Genomic DNA, 22,866 nt, shown 5'->3' with positions numbered 1-22,866 from the left:
AAAAAAAGAATATATAAAAAGGAAGAAAATTCATTTTAGTTTTTGCAGGTATCTAAGATCCTGTTTTCCCAACTGCTATCAAATCTCTCCAAGCTCTCCCTCTGTTTGTCTCCCTGTGCTCACTTTGTCGTGTCATTTTCCTTCTCACAAATACCACCAATATTTTAATGCCTAGAAATCTTACCTCCTGCATGAAGCATAGAATGATTTCAGCCACACAAGAAATTTTCCTTTTCTAATTGTTGGTAACAATTCTTATCAGTGCCATAAAACCAAACACATCAGCAGGGGACACTAACAAAAAGCTCAGTACGCTGTGCTGAGTTAACGGTTATCTCCAAGTGAGGAGGAAGACAACGAAGCACATTGGGCTTGTTTCCCTCCTTTATTTGGGTTGTTCATTCTCCTGGAGAAGTCAGTAGAGACTAAATCATTTTAAAACTGTCCCCTATTCTCCCTCTGATATTACATAACTGTTTTCTTTTGGTTTTAAGTCTTCCATCAAAAATCTCAACCTGAAATATACTACCATAAAAGTCAAAAAAGAAGCCAAGAACCCAATAAAAATAAACCAAAACACATCAATATGAGGTGCAGAGATGGCAAGGAAGCACATGAAAAAAAGATGTCTATTATTTTCACTTCCACATGAGAGATAGGAACATCTAAGCCACAATGAGATATCACTGCACTTAGCATGAATGAGCACCTCTAGGAATGTCTAAAACACACACTTACGTGAAAACAAGGATGTGACAGAATAGAAACTCACTCTACTTGGTGGCATTCTATAATGGTAGAACCACTCTGGAAATGTTTGATAGTTTCCGAAAAACAAAACCCACTCCTATTGGTTGATATAGCCATTGTATATGTAGGTACTTAGTGAAGAAAAAATATATAGCACCCATGCATAAGGAGAACAGGGAGTGCTGTCAACAGCTTTATTTGCTAAACTAACACTGGCAATAACCACGAATCCACCTATAATTAACTGGAGAACAAACTCTGGTGTGACCATAAGGGATAAGCTCAGCATGAAATAGAAACTGAGGGGACACTGCCCCAACATGGATGACTTCACATGCCTTATGTGAAAGAAGAGCAGTCAGAATCAAGGCTATGTGAATCAAGGCCCCATTTACACAACAGTTTAGAAAGAAAATGATAGTGGTTGGGAGCACTGCATACATACATGGTCATTGGGTTTGGACAGTGTGGAAGGGGTGGGTTAAAAAGGATATCATGAAGGATTTGGGCTGATGATAGAAACACCTTGCATCTTGAAAGACTCCATGGCCAGTGGCTACATACTTGGTATAACTAACAAGATTGAATCAGCCAGGCAGGAACTTTACTGTCTGTGAATGGACAACAAAGCGATGATCTCATAAAAGGAGGCAATGCCACCTTTAATCTCGGAGTCCACCTTTACCAACTATTCCATTAGGTAGGGATTGCAAAGGGGGGAAGAGCATATGCTGATTATGTTATGAAAATTTGAAAACCATGCTATGTTTTTAACTCAGCAGCACTCTCACTAATGAACAACTCCAACTTCACCATCGCCAACTCTTACCACGTCGCCTACTGGCCTGGTTAATTCACTCTTTCGGTCAAGCAGGATCAAGTGAACATCAACAGGGCAGCTGGTTCTGCTCTGGGAATAGTGAGCAGCAGACACTGCTGAAAAGAAGCCAGCCTGGAATTGGGATGAGAGGAATTGACCTCTTAATGTGATAAAGGATGTGATGAAGCTGATGAAGGAAATGGAAGGTATTTTAGAATGAAGGGCTGGTTGGGTGGAACACTTTGAAACAGGAGGATCAAGAAGCTGAAGGTGAGGAGGATCCTTGGCTCTGCCCTGTTCCCAGAGCACTGCTGAGATTAGCTCTTGAATGCTTGCAAGGCCACAACAGGGGGAGACCACACCATACAACTCTCATCTCCAAGATCCCTACATTCTTGTTTCAATAGAAACTTTCTAGGACCCTGGAAAACTACTCTGTCCCTTCATCATATCTTCAGTCTCAATCTCAGCACCAGTGCTGTTCTTTCTCTCACTGTATGTATTTGACATTTATTTTATAAAATAATTTTTATTTAAAGAACTATAATTTATAAAGTCCTTGATAGTTGAGCTTCAGGAATATAATATTTCAACAACACTCTTACCACCAGTGTTGCCATAATCCATCATCTCCCACCTCTCACACACCACCTGTCATCTTAATAGGCACATTACAAGTTTGGTGGTTGCAGCTTAGGTCTTATGTTTGCAGTGTTGTTAAGTCATGCTTTGAATGTTTAACTAAACCACTCCCCCACATCACCAATATAACCAAAGCCCTGATCCTTGAGTAGCCATTACTTCCCGTTCTTTTTTTTTTTTTCCTGTCTTGATTTATTTCCTTCTCTGTTTTTCTCCTCCCTAAGCTCTGGCATCAAAGATAATTTGAGCAGCGCCCCACTATATTACATTTCCTTTTCAAAATCCATATCATAAAATGAGAGGAGAAATTAACAGCCACTTCTCAGAGAAAAACAAGCAGATCACCAACAGGCACATGGAAAAGTGCTCAGCACCACTTATCATTAGGGCATCCAAATTAAGACAACAATACAATATCCTCTCACACCAGTGAGGATGGCACATATCAAAAATAGTAGAAACAGGGGCCAGAGCAATAGCGCAGTGGTAGGGTGTTTGTCTTGCTGATGGCTGATCTAGGACGGATCTCGGTTCAATCCCAGCTGTCCCATATGGTCCCCCAAGCCAGGAGCAATTTCTGAGCGCATAGTCAACAGTAACCCTTGAGCATTACTGGGTATGGCCCCAAAACCAAAAAAAAAAAAAAAGTAGAAACAATCTGTGCTGGTAGGGATGAAGTGAAAAAGAAACTCTTGTCCACTAGTGTTGTTTGGTTCAGCCTCTGTGGAAATGGTATAGAGAGTCCTCAGAAAACTTAGAATTGAGCTGCTGTATCTAACATTCTCTGCCTTCTTAATCTCTGGTAGCATACCTCTTCCATGCACACCATTCTCTTTCCTCCTATATGAAAATACATTGTCCTCTCTATGACTCACTTTCTCTCCAGCCAATGACTGTCCCACCCCAGTTTCCCACCCCACCTCCAACTCTTCCTGGACAAAATCACTAGCACCTCTCAGTCAACCATTCATGGGTCTCACTTCTGGTTTTCCCAGCCCAGTCATCCACTGAGAACCACCTACTGGAAGGAAAGAATGTTGTAATAGAAAGCCAGCCAGGCAGCCAGGCCCTTACCCCCAGCCCTGGCACTAGCTGCTCTGAAGGAAATTGGCAAAGCATGTCCTTTCTCTGGCCCTTCGTTTCGTGTCTGTATGCACATTTCTCTGGCTAAGTCCACACTGAGAATGGGGTTTCTCACCAGCATTAGGGCCCTTGGAGTTCAGCAATACTAAAGGGATCATGTATCTTCCCTTGGGCTTCTGTGACCTTGGCACTATCTTGAGTCATGGAGCTTCTTCAACTGTGGGTCACAACCTCGTAACTGAAGGTAGAGATGTGAAAAACTCATTTTCAAACAACTGCCTGACGTAGGCCTAGTCATGGCTCCTATTTTACACACCTGGGGAAGTGAGGGAACAAAGCTGCAGCTGCTCTGCTGTGCCTGACAGCTCCATCTCCATCAGTTCCCAAACCTCACCCCCTCAAACAATGTATCAGAATTCAGAGGAAGGATAGTTCAGGCTGGGGGGAGTTGTCACCTCCAGGTGGTACAGAGGCTGGTATCCCCTATAGCAGAGAAAACCCAGCCCTTTCATCCAGACTGTGCAATCAGAAACCCCCCAAAGTGAGGAGAGCACCTGTGGGCAGCAGATGCAATGCTGCTCTGAGAAATATCTCAGACCAAGACCAGGGTGGGAAAAGACCAGATGAGTCAAAGCAAGAAAAGGCCTAGAGAAGAATGAGAAGAAGGCAAAGGGCCTCAGAGAAGGAGGAACTTGGGCTGGCAATAATGCTGGAAGGGGGTATGCAGGAGATGTAGGATTAACAAAATTGTGACTCCTGGTTGCCTCAGTAAAAATGGATTTAAAGAAAGGAGGGGACTGGAGAGATGGTACAGTGGGGAGAGTGTTTGCCTTGCATGTAGCTGAGTCAGGAACAGTCTTTGGGTACCCCATAAGGTCTCATGAGGAGCCCACTAGGAGTGATTCCTGAACTAGGAGCCAGGAGGAAGATCTGAGCACTGCCAGGTATCTGGGTCTGGCCCCAAAGCCAAATAAAATGGTTTAAAAAGGGGGAAGCAGAATGATAGCATAGTGGGTAGGGCACTTGCCTGGCAGATGGCTGCCATGAGTTTGATGCCCTATGTCTTGTGTCTTATACTGTTTCCAGAGCCCTTTAGGAGTGATTCCTAAGCATAGAGCCAGAAATAATCCTGAGCACTGCCATGTGTGGCCTGAAACTTTCCCCCACCCCCCAAAGAAAAACAGGTGAGGGACCAATCTCAGCAGGAACGAGCTCTCAAAACAGTGGCTCATGGCAGAAGTGAAGACTGTGCAGATGAAACCCTACAAAACAAGCGTGATAGTGGGTGGGGGGACTGTGAAGGGTAAAAGCACATCTCCCTGCAAAGCACATCCTAATGGCAAATTAGGAAAATAACTTTGCAGCAAAAGGGTCTGGCACCTGGGGGACATAATTCCAGGAAAAGCGGATAGGTGAGGAAAGACTGCTCATTGCCCAGGCCAACCCAGGACGGAGTCTTCCTCAGTGCCAGGCCTGCTGGGCCTCTCTTGCAGCTGGACCAGAGAAACCTAAACCTCTTATATGCCCAAAGGCAAGGACCACACCTGTCCCAGAGCAGCAGCCATTAATGCCTAATGTCAGGAGATGCTGAGACAAGTCTGAGGCTCCATCTAAGACAGAAAGGGGAAAATTGATGGTGCCAACAAAGAGGTCTATATTCCCATACTGTATCCTTAGGCTCAGGAGCTTCCCTGGGACAGCACAGCAGGACAAGAATAAGGCCTGCATGTCCATCTATGTTTTAGTGGTGCAAGTCCAGAAGGGCCTCCTTAACAGAGAAGCAAAGACAGCACAGCACAGGACTTTGTGTTGCAGATGGCTAATCCGGTTTCAACAGCCAGCACCCCCTTGTCTTCCAGAAGTGACTTCTGAGCACAGAGGTAGGAGCTGCCCCTGAGCACCATCAGGTGTTCCTTTCCTCCTAAAAGCATGACCTTAATGATAGTTCATTCATTGTGCCGCCAGCTGTTGTGTGAGTTGGTGATTCTTTCAAAATGCTCTATTATTTGCCCAAAAGCAGCTTCTACAAAGGCTTCTTCTGAAAGCCCAGAAGTTTTATCCTTTCTGTCCCCACTCATCCTGACCTCCAGAATCAAGTTTCCACTATGGCCAGACACTTTAGGTTCCTGAGGGTCTCCCACACCCAACATGTGCAGCCTAAGAATGGGTTTTCAAAATGTCCTTCAGTCTGGCCACGTTGCCACCCACCCTTCAAGAGCCTCTAAATATCTACCAAATTATGTACACATTTCTTAGGGAGACTTTCTAGTTCACCATCACCTGAGTTTAACTGGCCTCTTCTCTGTCTTCTGCCACACCCTAGCCCCAACTTCCTACATTCCAACAAGTCCCTCACCACATTCCCCTCCTGTTCTCCAGGGTTCAATTTACAGAACTCTCTTCACCAGTAACACCCGCTAATGCAAATCTTCCAAAACTGACCATAAAATAACCACCCAAACTACCTCCCTATCTCCCACCTTCAGTGATGCCCAATGTGACCCTTCCTTCATTCTGTAATTTCTACTGCAATTTATCTGTCTCAGTAACTCCTAACACTAAAGGTGAAGTTATGTTCTAAAGAGAGAATAGTTGTTAATATAAAGATGTTTGGCTCACTCACATCTTTTCTGGGATATTAAATTTTGAGGGAGGGGGTAGGGGACCCTCCCAGCAGGTTTTGGGGCCACTCTCAATGATGTCTGGAGTTGCTGTTGTTCTGATGGGCCCGTGTAACCCAGACCAGAGGCATTGTAAGTCATCAAACTATTCAGTGTGGTGCTAGGGACAAACTCAGATCAAATTTGAATGAGCTCCGAGCTCCTGCTTGTATTCTAACCCTTTGAGCTGCCTCCCAAATCTTCAAGGCTGTGGACTTTAGCCTTCAGCTCATACTTTTATCAGTTCTCTTTCCTTACAAAAGACTGTTCCAGTTCTGGCACAAAATGCGAACAATTTCCACCTCTTTTCTCCATAGGAAATTCCAGCCTCTGGCCACCAACAAGGACAAGCCCAGCCATTTCCAGAGCTTCACTTAAGTAACACAGTTTATATGTATTAACAAAACGAAGGGGCTAGAACGATAGCATAGCAGTAGGGCGTTTGCCTTGCATGCTACAGATCTAGGATGAACCTGGGTTTAAGCCCCAGCTTATGGGTTTAAGTCCCATATGGTCTCCTGAGCCTGCCAAAAGGGATTTCTGAGTGCAGACCCAGGAGTAACCCTTGAGCACTGCTAGATGTGACCCAAAACACCAAAATAAATAAATAAATAAAACTGAAACAAAACCTATACCTGACAAACTTCAAACTAAGAATTGAAGAATGTGGGATCCAGATATTACTTGCTATGGAACCGTCTCATTAATTAGCTCCTGGATTTGCACTAAAAAATTTTAGCATGAGTTCTCCTCCACACACATATATACCATTGCCTGGCAATGTTTCAATGCCAAGAAGGCAATACTTTTCTCTCTATTCCAGTTTAGAAAACGAGGTAGGGAGAGAAATTAGCAGTAGAGCTGAAACCAATTTCTTTTTAAAATCAGGAAATGAGTAAGTCTGAAGCTAAAGTTACAGTTGGGAATCTGAGAAAAAGGTACGATTTTGTAGAAAAATATCATGGCTTTAAAGCATTAGGGGAAGTTTTACCTCTACATTACTGATGGACAGTGGTACATCAACATTACATTACTCCAATGCAACGGGAGTAGATGTAACATGCCGGGCATACCCTGAATTTCAATGATAGCAATCCATTAGCCAATCTATTAAAGGTCAACCTTCAGGGCTACATTCAGCATGTCACTGGTACAGAAAATGCCTTTAGTTGAATCATTTCAGTTTATTTAACTCATGGTTTTATATCATCTTTTTTAGTTCTCTAAGTATGATGGTGTTGTTGATGATTAAAGGTGAACAAGTTGACAGAAATCTAAGAAGCTGGTGATGGTATAAAGAAAAATGTGTATCTGAAGACAGCTTCAGGGTTTGTCCCCAATTAAATAATTGTTCTCTTTACAGAAATACCCTCTATGAATGTAATAATTCATCAGGAGAGGCAAGTCTCATTCTAAAATCATTTCTTGACTATTGTTTAAGACATCAATCTGGAGAAATCAGCCATCTCAAAGTCAAAATAGAAAGGAGACAACCACGAAAAAGTTTTGTATTTTTACTAGCAAATTACCTAAGTAATTCCATAATGGGACTTATGCCACTCATCAATGCTCAATTTCACCCCTTTCTTTCATGTTTTCTATGCCTTCCCCCAATAAAAACTGCTAATCATCCGTTACATGCAATATATTTTAATGTTTTAATGGTTTATTCAGGAAGTTTACTAAGAGACAAGGGCAAACTTTGTAACGATATACTTCTTGAATTCTAATGTTTTGCATTTATTATAGAAGGTGAGTTTCAAAAAACTCCAAGCCAGTTTACAAAAAATTATTTTACTACATTGCTTCACTTGTGAGGGCAGACATTCCAAAATAAAGCTCAACACCTAATTACCTCTCTTAAAACTATCTGGAATATCCTTTTTAAATTCATGAACTTGCTATTTCAAAGGCTAAGACAATTGAACCAGGTGTAATGATACTATCATGGACTCATTAATCATCACTATAAACACACAGTGAAGTGTCAACAGAGAAGCCCAGTGTCCAAAAGGAGAATAAGTGAAAAGAACCAGAAAATCATGGAGAGTGTCATTGTGTATGAAAGACAAGATGCGAGGGATGGACAATGATCCTGGCCAGGGACTGGAGCCCAGATGAGCGCATAAGAAGCAGGTTGAAGGACAATCTCTGTGGCTCCTCCTCTTGAGCCACTCTGAGGAAGTCCACATGGCCACTCAGTGGCAGCCTTGGCAGGCCTCAGCCAGTGACTTGCTCCGTGTCATGGCTTTAAAATGAAGAAATGAAGGTGCAGAGCCACCGTGACTCACACGAGGTCAGAGTTCCCTCTGTTTGTGGATTGACAGAGCACTGCAGGTCCGTGTACATCCCAGGAGTTTGACAGGCGACTTTGTCATAATTTCCTTTACAATTTGGCGCCCAAACGATCTGTGGGCTGGAAATGATTAACTGACAGAAGACTCTGGCCCTGCTCTCACAGAACGCCATGGGCAGAAAGTCAACAGGCTGCCAGGCCTGTCTTCACGTTTATCAGCTTGAAAGACAAAGCCAGAGGAAAAGCATTCCTCTTGCTGGAATCGAACACTTCATCCTCAGTGCTATACTCAAGAGATGCTAATCAAATAAAGTGATGTCCTCCTCCTTTAGCAAACACAAGAGACCAGAGGCTGGCACAGACCTGCAATTTTTTTTTTTTTTTTTTTTGTGGTTTTTGGGTCACACCCGGCAGCGCTCAGGGGTTATTCCTGGCTCCATGCTCAGAAATTCTCCTGGCAGGCACGGGGGACCATATGGGACACCGGGATTCGAACTGATGACCTCCTGCATGAAAGGCAAACACCTTACCTCCATGCTATCTCTCCGGGCCCAGACCTGCAATTTTTAACTACAGAGTCACAGGATGTCCTTTTCCAATATACAAAGAACACCAAAAAATTTGTGCTCATAGACATTATATCTTGGGGAAGACTTACTGTATTAGGAGTTAAACGCAAGGGCTAGAGAAGTGACTCAAAGAACTGAAGCAAATACTTTACATGAGGAGATCTGGAGTCAATCCCCAGCATCACCTGGCCCCCGCTACAGCACCATCAGTGAACCAGTTGGCACATAAATTGCCATCCCATGTGCCACCATCACAGGTCTGCACCACTGGGCTGAATAAGACAGAGAGTAAATCAATGAGCTCTCTAGCACTGCTTGGGAAACACATACAGAGAAAAAAAAATAAAATATTATAACTCATTTCCAAAGAAGTATGGTATCATAAACATGTAACTTTCCCTTGATGATGAAATACCTTTGGTGAAAAGTATCTAATAGTTTTATGTTTTCTTTGTCTTTAAAAAAGACAAATGGATTTTATATCTTTTTTTTTAAAATACTTGTTTATATTTTTATTTTATTTTGGGGGGATCACATCCTGTGACTCTCAGGGATTACTCCTGGCTATGCCTTAAGAAATTGCTCTTGGCTCAGGGGACCATATTGGACACTGGGGGATGGAACCACAGTCCGTCCTAGGTCAGCACATGCAAAGCAAATGCTTTACCCTGCTACACCACCAGTCGGGCCCCTGGATTTCATATCTTCTAACAAACTCGACATGTGGCAAGTGGCAAATTTTGGTTCAAGTATATATAAATAGTCAGGCCTTACATAGATACATTGTTGGAAAAAAGAGCATTTTCATGTATCATTATTTCAGATAATGGCAAAAATAATTCAATACCACACTGAAAACTGATGAGAAAACTTTCTTATAAGTCAGTGGCAATGTAGAATTTGAAGCCCTATTTGAACATCTTCTACACTCATATTAAAATAATTTCTTCAGCTTCCATTTCAAATGAGTATTTTACCAACGCCTGTATTGCTGCAGAGACTTCCGTCACTAGAAAAGTTTATAATTCAACCTAGAAGTAATTCAAATAGCTTTGATCTTTATAATGTTTTATTACTAAGGCATTTTCAGTTTATAACATCATATAAGTTATTCCAAGTGTACATCATAAATCTATATCTGTTTATAATACATAATACTACTGAAAGTCTAATTCCATTCTTTACCATACAATTTACTCCTTTCACCCAACTGAAAATATTTATTTCAGTAATTTTTTTCAATGTCCACAGATCTGGAATATGATTACAAATTATGAATAATGACTAAATAGGATTTTGCTTTTTTAAAAAGAACCTAAAATACTCCCAACGGAACTTGGATGAGATTCAACTAGGATAACATGTAGAAAAAAAACAACAGAAAAAGATCTAAATATTCTTTTATCCTGAGTCTTCATTCTGAGAATGAGCAAAATAACAATATCTTGAAACCTTGATAATATTCACTGAGATAAACTGTAAAGAATTAGCAAGCCATAGGAATATTCAAGGTTTGCCATTAGAGTTTTTGAAAAAAGCAACAGGATGCATGTTCTAGTTACAATGCCAGTCTGTATGTGAACAAAATGAATCCTCCTGGCTCTATGATTAAATTTGCAAAGAAGTTTGCAATAAGAGAAACAGTAACCAGGAAACACATTCAGAACCCAGCACCAGAGAGATTTGAGGTCTTTGAATCATATTAATACATTTGGAGACTTGATCACTAGACCTCCAGGGGGGCTTCCTGAGCTGAATATGACAACTCTGATTAAGAGCAGGTACAGAATAAATATGAGTTCTTGACTTTTGTCACAGTATCTCTAGCATTTCTACCAGACACCTCATTATCCAAAGCAATAGCCTTCAAAATTAAAAAGCACAAATATAAACAAAGTTACTCATGCTCTGCACCTACATACTAAAAAAGAAAAAGCAAAGTAGAATTTAAACAGAAGAATTAAGTATTTCTTGTCACTGTGTTTACAGTACTTCTTGAAAAGAATTAGAATTTTATGATGAAAAGCAATGGGAATGAAAGATCATGAGAACACTTAACATTAACATTATTTAAGATGTTATTATATCATGAATTATTGATATGTTATTATATCATGCATTCTTGATATCAGATGATAATCCAAGTACTGTTCATAAAATAACTCCATTTTCTTAACTTCCTTTAGGATAGAACTATCCAAGATTCCCTTGTTAGGAGAAAAAGAATGTTTGGAGACATAAGATATATACACAGGGACAAAAGCCATCCAATGGCAGAGCTGGGATTGAACTGAGCAGATGACTTCCCGTTCACTACCAGGCTAGTCTCCCTAGCTCACTAAAAACATCACTTGTGAAAATACCTATGTTGTGCACAAAATGACCTTGTCTAAACGAAAAACAAAGCATTAGCCATGGAACACACAGCTGTGTTCTGAAGGAAGCCAGGCTTTCTCATGACTTGCCTTAAGAGTTGCAAGTTTAAAAAAAGAGTATAGAATATGACTGAATAATTCCATCTACTGAGAACCAGAAAAAAAAATTCCCTGTAAAGAACGTTTGCGCCCAGAAGTGGGTCATACAAGACAGGTGTGACTCAATGATGTGTAAGAGACTTCTTGAATCCAAGTATCTGTTTTCTGTTCAGAAAAGAATACAAGGAGAACTATCTGTGCATCAATATAAACCATGTATACTCCCAAATAAAAGATGTTTCATAAGAAAATATCTTTATAGCCTTAAATGCCCAAGGAATGTCTTGTTTATAGGAAATCTATTCTTTATATGTTCAATAAATGATCATTTATCACAAACAAGTAATAAAATAGGAATGAATCAAAGTCCAATATAAGTACTCACTCTGTAACTTAGAACCACCCTTTATAGGCATATAAAACCTATCCTTGTGTTTTTTTTTTATCTAAATATATGCAGCATGCCATCTACAACATGGAAAGCCAAGGTATCATGTAGAGTAGGCAAAGTAAGATTTCTTGCAGATTTTAAGAGGTCAGAAATATACCAATTCAACACAGCACTGACAGAATTTAATTGCCATGTGAGTAAGACGCTAAGGTAATTCCTGGGAATATCAAGATGTGTGGAATGAAGGGAATGGTTTGTACTGAAAACCACACTTTACATATAATTCACATACCTAGCAAAGGGCAGAAAAGGTAGGGAGCTCGTAGGTAATAGGTCCAGAGTTCAATTTCCCTTTATAACTGACAAGTACATAAATAAATCTTAAAAATCGAAGACCACAAGGAACCTAATTCTAAACCATTTTTAGTGAATCAGTATGCAGCTCCTTAAGGAAAAACATTCTAGCGCTAGTCTGCTGATGTAAATATAGGAACAAGCAGTAGAAAACAAAACTTTCTCCAAACACCTACAAGAGGAAACATCTCTCTCTATACGCCTTCAAAAATTCAACACAAGCATTTTCTAAGAGATGTTATGTCTGCAGTATTTCTTCATTTCCCCACTCCCCTAAATGTAGTAAGGTTATACCAACAAGTAGGGTGTAAGGGGGCAAGCAACTGTCAAGGTAAAAACAAATAGCTCGGGATTTGCCACAGGAGAAAGGGCCCACCCACTTACCTTGACACATTTTCTGGAATGTATTCTAGAACAGGGTAACCATCCCCTCTCCTGGAGGACAGGTCCCCGTGGGGTTTCCATGGCTCCACAAGAGTATTCACGGGCGGGAAGGAGCTCAGGTGCTGGAAAGACTGGTCTCTGGTGGCCCGGGAGAGCGAGATTGTACCTTGAGCACCAATCCGGTAGTGGAAGGACTGTCCGCCGGAATTCACACCCACGATGGCCGAGGACGGGATGCTGGCCTCGGGGTAGTAGCTCCCATCGTCCGGCTCTTGCTTAATCCCCATGGGGAACCCGCTGCCCTCGCAGCTCCCGTCGAAGCCTGGCACCGGTGGTCCTAAGATTCCTGATAGCGAGTAATAGTCTTTATCATCCATAAAGGAGAAATACGAGCCATCCATGAAGGGAAACGGGTTGACCGGAGGGTTCCCTTTGAAAGAGGTGCCGGAGCACGAATGCTTGGTGGCTTCTTGCTTGATGGGGACTGAGAAGGGAGAATCGGGGGCCACTTTGCTATTGCTATTGGCTGCTCCGAGGCAGGAGCTGCCAAAGGCTCCCTCGGGCTCGGTTTTAATGTACTGGACAATGTTCAGCTGGCCCGTGGCCCCGTTGGAGATGGGGTTCTCCACGTCCTCAGTCTTTGGGAAAGGGACTTCGTGAGCACCTTTCTCGTGTGTATCCGGGCTGGGCACCACTACATCCCGGGCTGCACCAGGCCCAGAAGGGGTGCCCGAGGCCGTGTAGCTGAAGGCATTGAGGGGGCTGCAGATGGACCCCACGGTACTGGCCGCCGGGCTGGACAGAGTGGATCGGTTGTTGGCATTGTTAGGGCTAGAAACGGAGCACCTCGAGTTATTGAGCGTGGCCGGGCTGGACATGGCGGAGCGCAGAGAGATGTGATTGGGGCTGGACACCGGTGACTTGGCGCTGCAGTGGCTCGGGGGGCTGGAGATGGGGGACTTCATGCTACTTAACGGGCTGGAGAGGGGTGAGCCCACGTTGCTGGCGTGCGCTGGGCTGTGTGACCGAGAGCCCCGGCTCTCCACATTTGGGGAACAGGTCAGTGGCGTCCCCTGTGTCAGGGGGCTGTGCACGGGGAAGCTGCCAAAGCTGGCAGAGGTGGAGGACACGGAGTTGATCCCCGCAGGGCTGGACCCTGACGAAGTCAGGTTAAGGGGGCTGCACCCTGAAGGACTCTTCTCGTGGCACAAGATAGGGCTCCTCACCGCGGGGCGTAGGGCGCCCCCATTAACCGCACCCCCAGAGTCGATCAGAAAGGACCGCAAGGGCCGACTGACGCCCCCCAGGGCCGGAGGCCGGTGGCCATTCTCTTTGTAGAACTTCATAAGCTGCTCCACGTTCTGGTAGAGCTTGGCGGGGCTCACACAGTCCTGGGGGTGCAGCGGGTCGTAGGCGGCAGCGGCGTAGTCGGCCTCACGCACGGAGTCCATGTACAGGCCCATGGACTCGGCCACTGTGGCTGACAGTTCCTTGGACTCCAGCTCGGTTTTAATTTCCGAGGTTAACACCCCAGGCCGGTGGGCATCGGGCTGGATGCATGGGAGTAGTTGGAGTTTCTCTTTGCTGCTTCCTTGAGCACTGTGGTTGGGAATAGCACCGGAAACACAGCTGACGTTGACGACTTCCATGCAGCTAGTTTCCTCGGTCCTCTCGTTCAGACCCAGAGTGGTGCGGTCCACACCCTGGGAAACTGGGCCCCACCGTCTCTCCATGTCTAGGCCGTCGGGGAGACTGTGGTAGCCTTTGGTTTCCATCGCTATCAAATAAACGTCGAAAAGATTAGTGTCATTGAGAGCCAGGGAACTGAGCGTCTGCAAAGCCCTTTTCAAAATGCCATTGCATTGACCAAAGCTCTAAAGCCACATTCTGCTTCACCTATCAGTACTAGGTTATATTCCAAAGGGTTACACCTCGATAGGGGTTGACTAATACAGTATGGACCTGTTGGGTGGGAAACTCTAAGAAAACTATCCTGGGAAACTCTTTGCAGCTTAACCAAAGCAGCATCTTTGGCTCTAACACAGCCTTTACAGTTTCAAGGGTAATTCACAAAAGTTGATTCATTTACTGTTCAATGTCATCCCAGGGGCTGATGAGGTGGGCAAGAAGGAAGCAGGATTTGGTGACGGGTAACTTGGCCATGATTAAAGGCACGAAAAACCTGAGTCTAGTAGAATCTTCTAACTCCACAATTTTACAGAGGCTATGTTCTACACCTCATACATGTCTTTGTTAAATACCAGAAAATGTCATTAATGTCACAAGTTCCCATTACAAGCATTATCGAGTGAGCTATAATGGGGTAGGGGGCTTCACTCAAAAATAATGCTTTCTTAAAATGGATCTGTGACGAGGATAACCGAATGGTAATTCTGAAGAGTAAAGATTGCCGCAACCTGATGAAGACAGTCAGAGATTAAGAACCCCAGAGTTAATGGAAGATCCTGGGAGCATCTACCATCCCTTCCACCCTGCAGTGCTGACATGGGCCTGCAGTGGCACCCTGCTCTATGGTGACCTCCACCCAAAACACTCCCTGCAGACATTTCTTATAGCTCAACAGCCAATGGGAAATGCTGGAGATAGATCGTGACAATGTATGTGTTTGTTTATTCAACAAATATTTAACGAGTGTGTGCTACACCCTGGGCCTACAAACAGTTACCTACAGTGATAGACACAGAGGCAGGATTCCATCATCTGGGAGTCCACAGGATCGCTTCATGTAGACAATCTAATACATTGGCCCTCTATACACATGTAGTTCAGGGCTGAGAACTGTTGTAGGCAATACTAAAATTTTAGACTTTAGACAATGTTTATAATAGGCTGCATTTATGTAATACATATCTTAAAGAATTCAATGAAATTATCACAAGTCATTCCCATACATGATTTATACTTCTAAGCAACCCAGTAATACAGTTAAAAATATCATTAAATGATCCAGGTTAAGAAACTGAGGCATGGGTTACATAGCTAAGTGGCAGAGCTGGAATTTGACCATTGGGCTCTTGTTTAAGCCAAGAAATCTAAATCTAGAGACCCCTGCCATTTGAGATAGGATAATTTCTAATATCCTGATTCCCATGCATTTAAATGTCAATAATACTCTTTCCTTCCCCTTTCCCGGCTGTGATAATCCACACAGTCCAAATATAGTCAAATATTCTTGGGGATTTAGTTTGGGGTAAAAGTCTCTTTCTCTCTGTCTCTCTCTATCTCTCTCTCTCACACACACATTACACATCACTCTAGAGAAATTTAAAGAATCAAATACATTCATTCACAGTAAAATTGCATTTGTACACCTCAAGATAGAGAATTCCTCCAGTTTTTATGGTTGTTTTTCTCAAATTCTGGGTAATCTCTGGTCTAAACAGAAAGTTCCTCATGTCCATGACAGCATGTCTAAAGATCTGAACAGGACAACTTTCATCCTTCCTTTCATCCTTCGTTTCATCCTTTGCTACTTCTAAGGACCTCCATTCCTTCAACATTTACCTCACTGGAAAAACAAAGGAGGAAGACTTTTAGGGACAGAACTCATACTAATGAAGAATTATCTCACAATTGTAGTGAATTGGTATTAGAGATTATCAGGCTCTATTATGAAATGGAAAGCCCCAATTGGCCAAGTTTCGTTAATTATCTCTAACTTCACAGTATTTTACAACAGATCTTAAGTTCTAAAAGGGCAGGAACCATATCAATTTCACTAGCTCAGCCCCTACAGGCAGCACAGTGCACCTTTCTTCAAAATTTTAATTAACCATTTTATGCCACAATTTGTCCATAAAGCTAAAACCTACCAATTATGTAACATACTTCCTTTTACGTGAAGAATCCTATTCTACCTAGATTCCTAATCCCAAACCAATCACAAAATAGAGGAAAATAAGTCAAGGGTCAGATTCTGAGGTGGCTGAGCTTGTCACACCAGCCAAAAAGGTTTTAGAATGGATGTAAGCCAAGAGTTGAAAATACATACATATACTGAAATGGGACCTGATAAAAATAAATGAGGCCTTTTCTATCTCACTGGAAAACTCATTTATAATCAATCTTGGATTGAAAAACACTAATAAATTTTGTTTATCAACTCCCAAATATTCTGGCCTCCCCAGACCAAACCTGAATGGATAGATCTCTGGGGTCTAGAAGTTTTTAAGCCCAAAGTTTCTAGAGTCCATAAGAAACCTACTCTATATTCAAATTCATGATGGAATATCTTCTTACGTGTCATTCCATCTCCTAATTCTACATTCCCTAGGACCCCTCAATGCCTAGAGTAACTCTGAAATCAAGGCTGCCATCAGCTCCTTTCTGCCTACTCCCAAACCCACAGTTTAACCTCCCTCAGCTCCCAGGAGGCTTTTTGCTTTGTCTCAATGGGAGACTGAACCATATCCACAGCTTCTCCAAACTTCCATCCTCCAAACTACCTTTTGCCAAGGGAAAGCTTTGACTCCCTGGAAGTCCCCCAGCTTCCAAACCAGTTTCCTTTGTAATCCCAGTTCTCGAAGTAGCTTGGCTCTTGAACCCTAATTTCACAGAATACCTTTGGAGATTCTGAGGGCAGTTCTCAGCCTTTGGCCCTCATGCAGGATCCAGCCAGATTGCAGGGCAGAGAGGAAAATGGGATTGGAATGGGTGAAGGCAGGAGAGAGCAATCTTAGGTGCTGGCCAAGGAAGCAGCTTATCAGCCAATATCATGCAGCTGATCACAACTTTCCAAGTCCTGTTTGGTTAGCCTTGAACTCTCAGAACAGAAACATAAAACATCTACAATTTACCACATTAGTGAATTTGCCAATGGGTTTCTAAGTCTAAATTAGCCCTTTCAAGTCCTCTCCTCACCTACCAAGCAAAATGTACCTCTCCCGGCCCAAAGAAAATGGAGCAACGGGTTAACAGCAGTAAAATACCCAAGAATAGAGGACTTCAAGCATCTCTCTGCCTGATCCCAGTGGAAGCCTTTTTTAAAAGATCAGATTTATTTTAAAAAACCAAAGTGCTGACACAATTTTAGGCTGAATTTCTCATTATTTTAATTCATCTTCTCTATAAACAAATGGACCAGGTTAGGAATTTATTTCCTATGTTGTCCAGGAAACCAGGGTTATATTTTTGGAACTGGCATGATGGCCAGGGCTTGAGCAGAATTTCAGTCAACCTGAACTTAACTAGCGAAGACTGAAAATATTACCTGATGAACTCAACACTTCCTTATTAAACCTTGATTCAGAGATCAAGAGAAAAAATTGCCTTACTAGAACCTTGAAGGTGAAGCATATACTAGCAACTCTGTCTGGTATAAAAATAAAACTAGTTCTCTTACAGTGAGAATTGCAACTAAGACAATACAAACAGGACCCCTTCATTTTCATAGAAATGACCTGCCTCCAAAGCCAAAAGGAAATTTCAGGTAAGAGAGGAGATGCTCCGATGGAAGCACTTCCTGAAGTTAAAACATGCTATTAGTAATCCTTTTTGCACAGGAAAAACTTGAATTTAATATATATCTATTATATATATATATATTTATGTGTTCTGCTGTCTATTTCAAACTGCCATTTTCCAAATACGAAGTTACCTCTCCTCCAATCAAGATTATTTATTAAGTCTAATTATTAATATTTTCTCCAGAAACTGTAAAATTCTTGCAAAGTGGTATTTTCTCAATAACACTGTTTTCACTTCTAGTATCCCCCCACCCAAGCACAATCTTATTTTCAACACAGCATTTTCTATGGTTATTTCACGATCCTACGGAAACTTGAAAGCTGGACTTGAAGCATTTCTTGATTTTCACCGGTTGCTCAGAGGCAAAAGTTGCCTGCTTGGAACTACTTTTTCCTTGTCATGCCCACTTCAGAAACTGTTCTTACACTCCCCTTCTTTTATAGATGTGGTAAATGATAGAAACTGGCTCAAGGTCACCTAAGAGAGCAGGAGAACCAGTTAGAACTGAGCGCACCTGATTTCTATTCACTCACCTAATTCACCAGCCACCTGATCTTTCCTAAATCCCCAAACAAACTATTTATTTCTCCCTTAAAGGAAAAAAGTTCCCCTTTCCCTGCGTGACAACTTCTCTCCTCAAACATTTAGCAGGAGAGCCTGCCGTGAAGGCGAACATCAAAATTCAAACTTCCAAGCAGAAATTCCCAGATGGAGCAAGGCTCTCTCCTGAAATATCAGAAAAGGCAGCGAGAGACAAGGCAATACCAATTCAGTTGAAATGCAATTGCAAACAATTCAGCGGTCCCCAAATTTGCTTGCAAATACAAGTCTGCCGAGCTCCTACATTAGAATAAAGCCTTTTAAAAAGGTGGTGCCGCCTGGATGAGTTAAACTTGACCCATTAAAGTCCTCAGCAGGAGCCAGACCTGACTTCAGCAGGAAGGGCAAAGGATGCCACCAAAGAAAGCGTCTTCCCCTTCTCCTCTTCCCTTAAAATTGCCACCGATGCCACCAAAGAGCATAGTCTTTCAAGAGTTTCGACAATCTTTGGGGAAAGGGAATGCCAAGCCTTTCCAGAAGCACCTTCCCATGGGATCCAGCAAGCTCTGCATCTCCTTCAATTGCCCTTATCAGCTACACCTCCAGCTGAGATTTGGGTGCTTCCGCAATTGATAGAGAGGCAAAGAACTATTATTCAAAATGTCCTTTCAGATCTGCACCGGGAAAAAAAAATGGGCTGACATTCGTGTTTTTGGGGGGGGGAAGGGAAGGCTTGGAGACTTCCCACTGCCAGAGGCGGCGGAAAAGCTGCTCCTTAAAGGGCATTTATCCAAAGTGGCCAAACTTTCCCAAAATAGTCCTCTAGCGGCCGGGAGGGGGGGGGGGAGTGGAAAAAACAAAACAAAACAAAACAACAAGCACCAGACTGCCAGTGCCTCCGGATTACGCAGCTACTTATCTCTGCAAAGTGCACGCTACCCGCGCCACGGCCGCCAGCCGAGCCCGGCGAGGCGAGTGGCAACCCCGCCGCGCGCCCCCTTCCTTACACACCTGCCTCGGCTGGGGTCGGTCCGTCGCTGGGCGTCTACCTGTTGCAGCGCTCGCCTACGCCACGACCAGCCGGCTGCGGAGCCCCCCCGAAAAATCCAGCCACATCCAGGCCCGCGAGTGCAGCTCCCCGCTTGCAGCAGGAGTAAGCCCGAGGTTGCATGCAACGCTCGGGCACCCAGGTGACTTGCACGGGCGGCCTCGCTGCCCGAAGTTGGCTCGCTTCTCCCCGGTCCAATGACACCCGGGGCACCAAGGGACGGAGAGGAGAGGAGAGGAGGGGACGGGAGGAGGGGGCGGGGCAGGGGCGGGGAGGGCGAAGAAGGGAGGGAGGGAAAGAGGGACAGAGGGCTGGGCGAAAGCCCGGAGGGGGAGTGGGCAGCGGGAGGGCTGGCCCTTTTAAATGCGGGTCACATGGCCACCCAAAGTTCAGCTTGCGGGCCCGCCCCCCGGGGCCCAGCCCATTGGCCCGCAGAGAAGCGGGGCTCCACGCTGCTCCAGCCAAGCAGGCTTCTCATTGGGCCTTGGCGACTGTCAGTCACCGGGAGGCGACATGACTGATTCAAAGTTGCTGCGACACAGCCTGGACTCGGCAGCTGCCTTAAAGCCGCAGCGAGCGGGATGGTGCCTTAGGGTGCCGGGCGAGACAGCAGATGCCAGACCCCCTCGCCCCCGGCGCCCGCCGCCCCTGGCTCGATCGCAACCCTCCCTTCCCAACTTGCTCACTCACGCCCACCTGGCCCTCCTCCTCCTCCTCCACCACCTCCTCCCGACCCTTCGAGGGTCTTGCAAGGGTGACACGCAAGAAGTCTCCAGCGAGGAGGTGTCCCCTCGCGTTTTCCACCTGCAGCGCCAGGTGAGCGGCAGCCCGGCCCCAGGCGCCGGCCCTCCACCCCCATGTGTGGGCGTGCTGGGCACAAGAACTGCAGGTGGGCTCCGTGCAACCCCCCGGCCCGCCTTTTCGCGCCCCTTTCCTAGGTCTCCGCCGAGTTACCTCTCGGCCAAGCAGCACCGTCGTCCCGTTGCCAGCAAGCAGGCTCACGTTCCCCCCCACTCGATTTGAATTTCCTGGTTTTAAATGTGCAGGATGGGGGGGGGGAGGAATAGGTGATTTCAGTGCAGCCAGAGCCCTTTAATCACACCCTCTCTGCCACCCCCACCCAAACAGGGGGTAAACAAAATAAAATAAAATAAAGTGCCAGGGTCAAGAGCTGCGAGCTCTCTCCTTCCTTACATTTCGTGGCCCTATTTACAACTTTAAGCATTGGGATTTTTCCACTAGTGCCATAGCCATTCGAGGAGAGACACTTCTCTCCGGAGGGTGGGAGGGGTGCACTAGAATTGGGAGAAATCCATAGGGAAAGGGGAAAGGAACCAGTAGTCTAAGGATCTAGCAAGAAGAAATTCAGGTCCCCCCTGCAGCCCCGACCCCACCCTCCGCTCCCCACCCGCCCACCCACCCACCCAAACGCTTTAGTTACCAACCCGAAGGACGAGCTTCTTAACTTTGATTTTTAAGCACTTGGCGGATCCGCGTTTGGAGCCTCCCGGCTGAGCCTCCCGGCTGGCCCGGAGTCAGCATCAGTGACGTACACACCTAAATCTGGTACCCCCGGCCCTCGGCGACCCGCAGCCCGGCCGTGGCAGCTGTGCAACCTCCCTCCTCACCCCTGCCCAGCGCCCTTTCCGTGATCGGAGGGGCCTGGGTCGCCCCATCAGCCCCCCAAAGGTTCCTCCTCTCCTTCCAATGAATTAAGCCTCGGGATTCCTTCCAGACCTGGACCCGGAGACGGGGGACACTCGAACTCTCCTAGCTGCAAATTGGGGATTTCCTCCCGCAAACCCCCAAGCCGGGTGACTGAGGCGGCGGCGGCTGCGACTGGTCAGCTGGTCCCGGTTCCGACTCCAGTGTCCCCAGCAGTCCCCAGCGCGGAGCGGCCCCGGGCGCCCCTGCAGCCGGGAGTCCCCGCGCCAAGTGTCCCAACTTTCCCGCGGGGCCCGGAGTCACGCGCGCTCGCCCGTTGGCAGGCGGGCACCGAGAGCCCCCCGAGCCGGGCCACGCGGGGCAAAAGCCAGAAGGAATGAGGAGGGGGTCTCGGCGCGCGAGGCGGTGGCGGTGGCGGCGGCTCGTCCAAACGCGGCCCCGGTATTCATTATTAAAGGAATTGGACGTGTCTCTTTTACTAAGTTTTTACCTCCTGGTCGGAGGGCCGCCCTTGCCCTGGATCTGTGTTTCTGGCAAAAATCTAGGTTAGCACTGAGCTGGAGCAGCTGCCCCGGATGGCTCAGGCGGCGCCCCAGCACCCCGACCTACAGCCCGGGAGACGAGGGAGTGGGGAGCCCCCTCGCTCCCTTACCCACCTAGCTCCGCCACTCCGAGCCCCGTGCGCAGCAGCCCCTGTCCTCCCCTGGGTCGCCCCAGCGCAACCCTGGCCCCCGCCCGCCGCTGTCAGCGCTGACAGAGTGACAGTCGCTGCACTCACCTTTTCTAGGACATGGTGGGGAGACTGGGGCGCAGGGCGCGCGGGGGGCAGGCGGGAGACGCCGCGGAGACTCCCACCGCTGCCTCCGCCGCCGCCGCCGCGGTGCCCTGCAAGTCCGCTGGCAGCCGGTCGGCGGCGAAGATGGAGAGGATGGCAAAGCCCGGCGTCGCCGTGCAGACGGTGGGTAGCGCGGGAGGGCAGGAGAGTGGGCACCCCGCAGCAGGAGGCGAGGCGACGGCGCCAAAGCGCGCACAGGGGGCCCCTAGCGACCGCCTGCCCCCCCCCCCCAGCAGAGCCGACTGGGCCTAGGGCAGGCCCTTCTGCACCCCCCCAAACCGGGGTGGAGGGGGCTGGAGTCTCCCGGGGTGTCGGGGGTGGTGGAACAATATCCCGCGCCGCCACCCGGCAGCACCTCTCCGCGCCCCCTCCCCGGGCCTGGAGTGGCCGGTGACAGCCCCCGCGGCGGAGCGTGTGTGATTGTGTGTGTGTGATTCTGTGTGCGTGTGGTTGTGTGTGACTGTGTGTGATTGTGCGTGTGCACGCGCGGGCGTGCAGAGGGGGAGCCCGTGGCGAAGCGGCCCCCTCCCCGGGTCACACCCTCAGCATCAGGAGGAGGAGGTGGCCAAGCGTCCAGCCCAGGGCGGGTGGCACCGCGCTCCTACCCGGGCCAGCAGCGGCAGCAGCAGCAGCTCAGGCACAGGGGAAAGAGACTTCCCAAGCCTGTCCCTCCCAGGGCAACTCCCTTCGTCCTCCCCGCGTGCCCAGCAAGTCGGGCCGGGACACCCTTGCCGGGGGTCTCAGGTGCAATCCTGCACCCCTCCTTCCCGGCCCTTGCAAACTGCAGGGAGCCGCGGACCCGGGAAGCGCTCAGGAGGGGCGGGAGGAAAAGTTTCTTTACTGGCTAGCTCGCCGCCCACCCTTGGGG

At 46.4% G+C, this 22,866-nt stretch overlaps 1 protein-coding gene across 4 annotated transcripts in view; it reads right to left on the bottom strand.

The window, feature by feature from the left end:
• Positions 1-22,380, bottom strand: part of NR3C2 (nuclear receptor subfamily 3 group C member 2) — a 343,986-nt gene extending 321,606 nt beyond the window's left edge. The window contains exons 1-2 of one of the 4 annotated variants that reach the window (XM_049770010.1): positions 21,942-22,380; positions 12,424-14,200 (exon numbers count right to left, since the gene is read on the bottom strand). In XM_049770010.1, coding sequence (XP_049625967.1) covers positions 12,424-14,198 — 1,775 coding nt within the window. In that variant the 5' untranslated portion in view covers positions 14,199-14,200; positions 21,942-22,380. Of the gene's footprint in view, positions 1-12,423; positions 14,201-19,461; positions 19,728-20,943; positions 21,059-21,235; positions 21,353-21,941 lie in introns of those variants that run through there. The other 3 variants (XM_049770009.1, XM_049770008.1, XM_049770007.1) reach the window with 3 other exon arrangements.
• Between the last annotated feature and the right edge of the window lie 486 nt (positions 22,381-22,866).

Source organism: Suncus etruscus, chromosome 3 (assembly GCF_024139225.1).
Source record: "Suncus etruscus isolate mSunEtr1 chromosome 3, mSunEtr1.pri.cur, whole genome shotgun sequence".
Classification (NCBI taxonomy): Eukaryota; Metazoa; Chordata; class Mammalia; order Eulipotyphla; family Soricidae; genus Suncus; species Suncus etruscus.
Note: the sequence above shows the minus strand (reverse complement) of the source record. Positions and strands in the feature narration are given on the sequence as shown.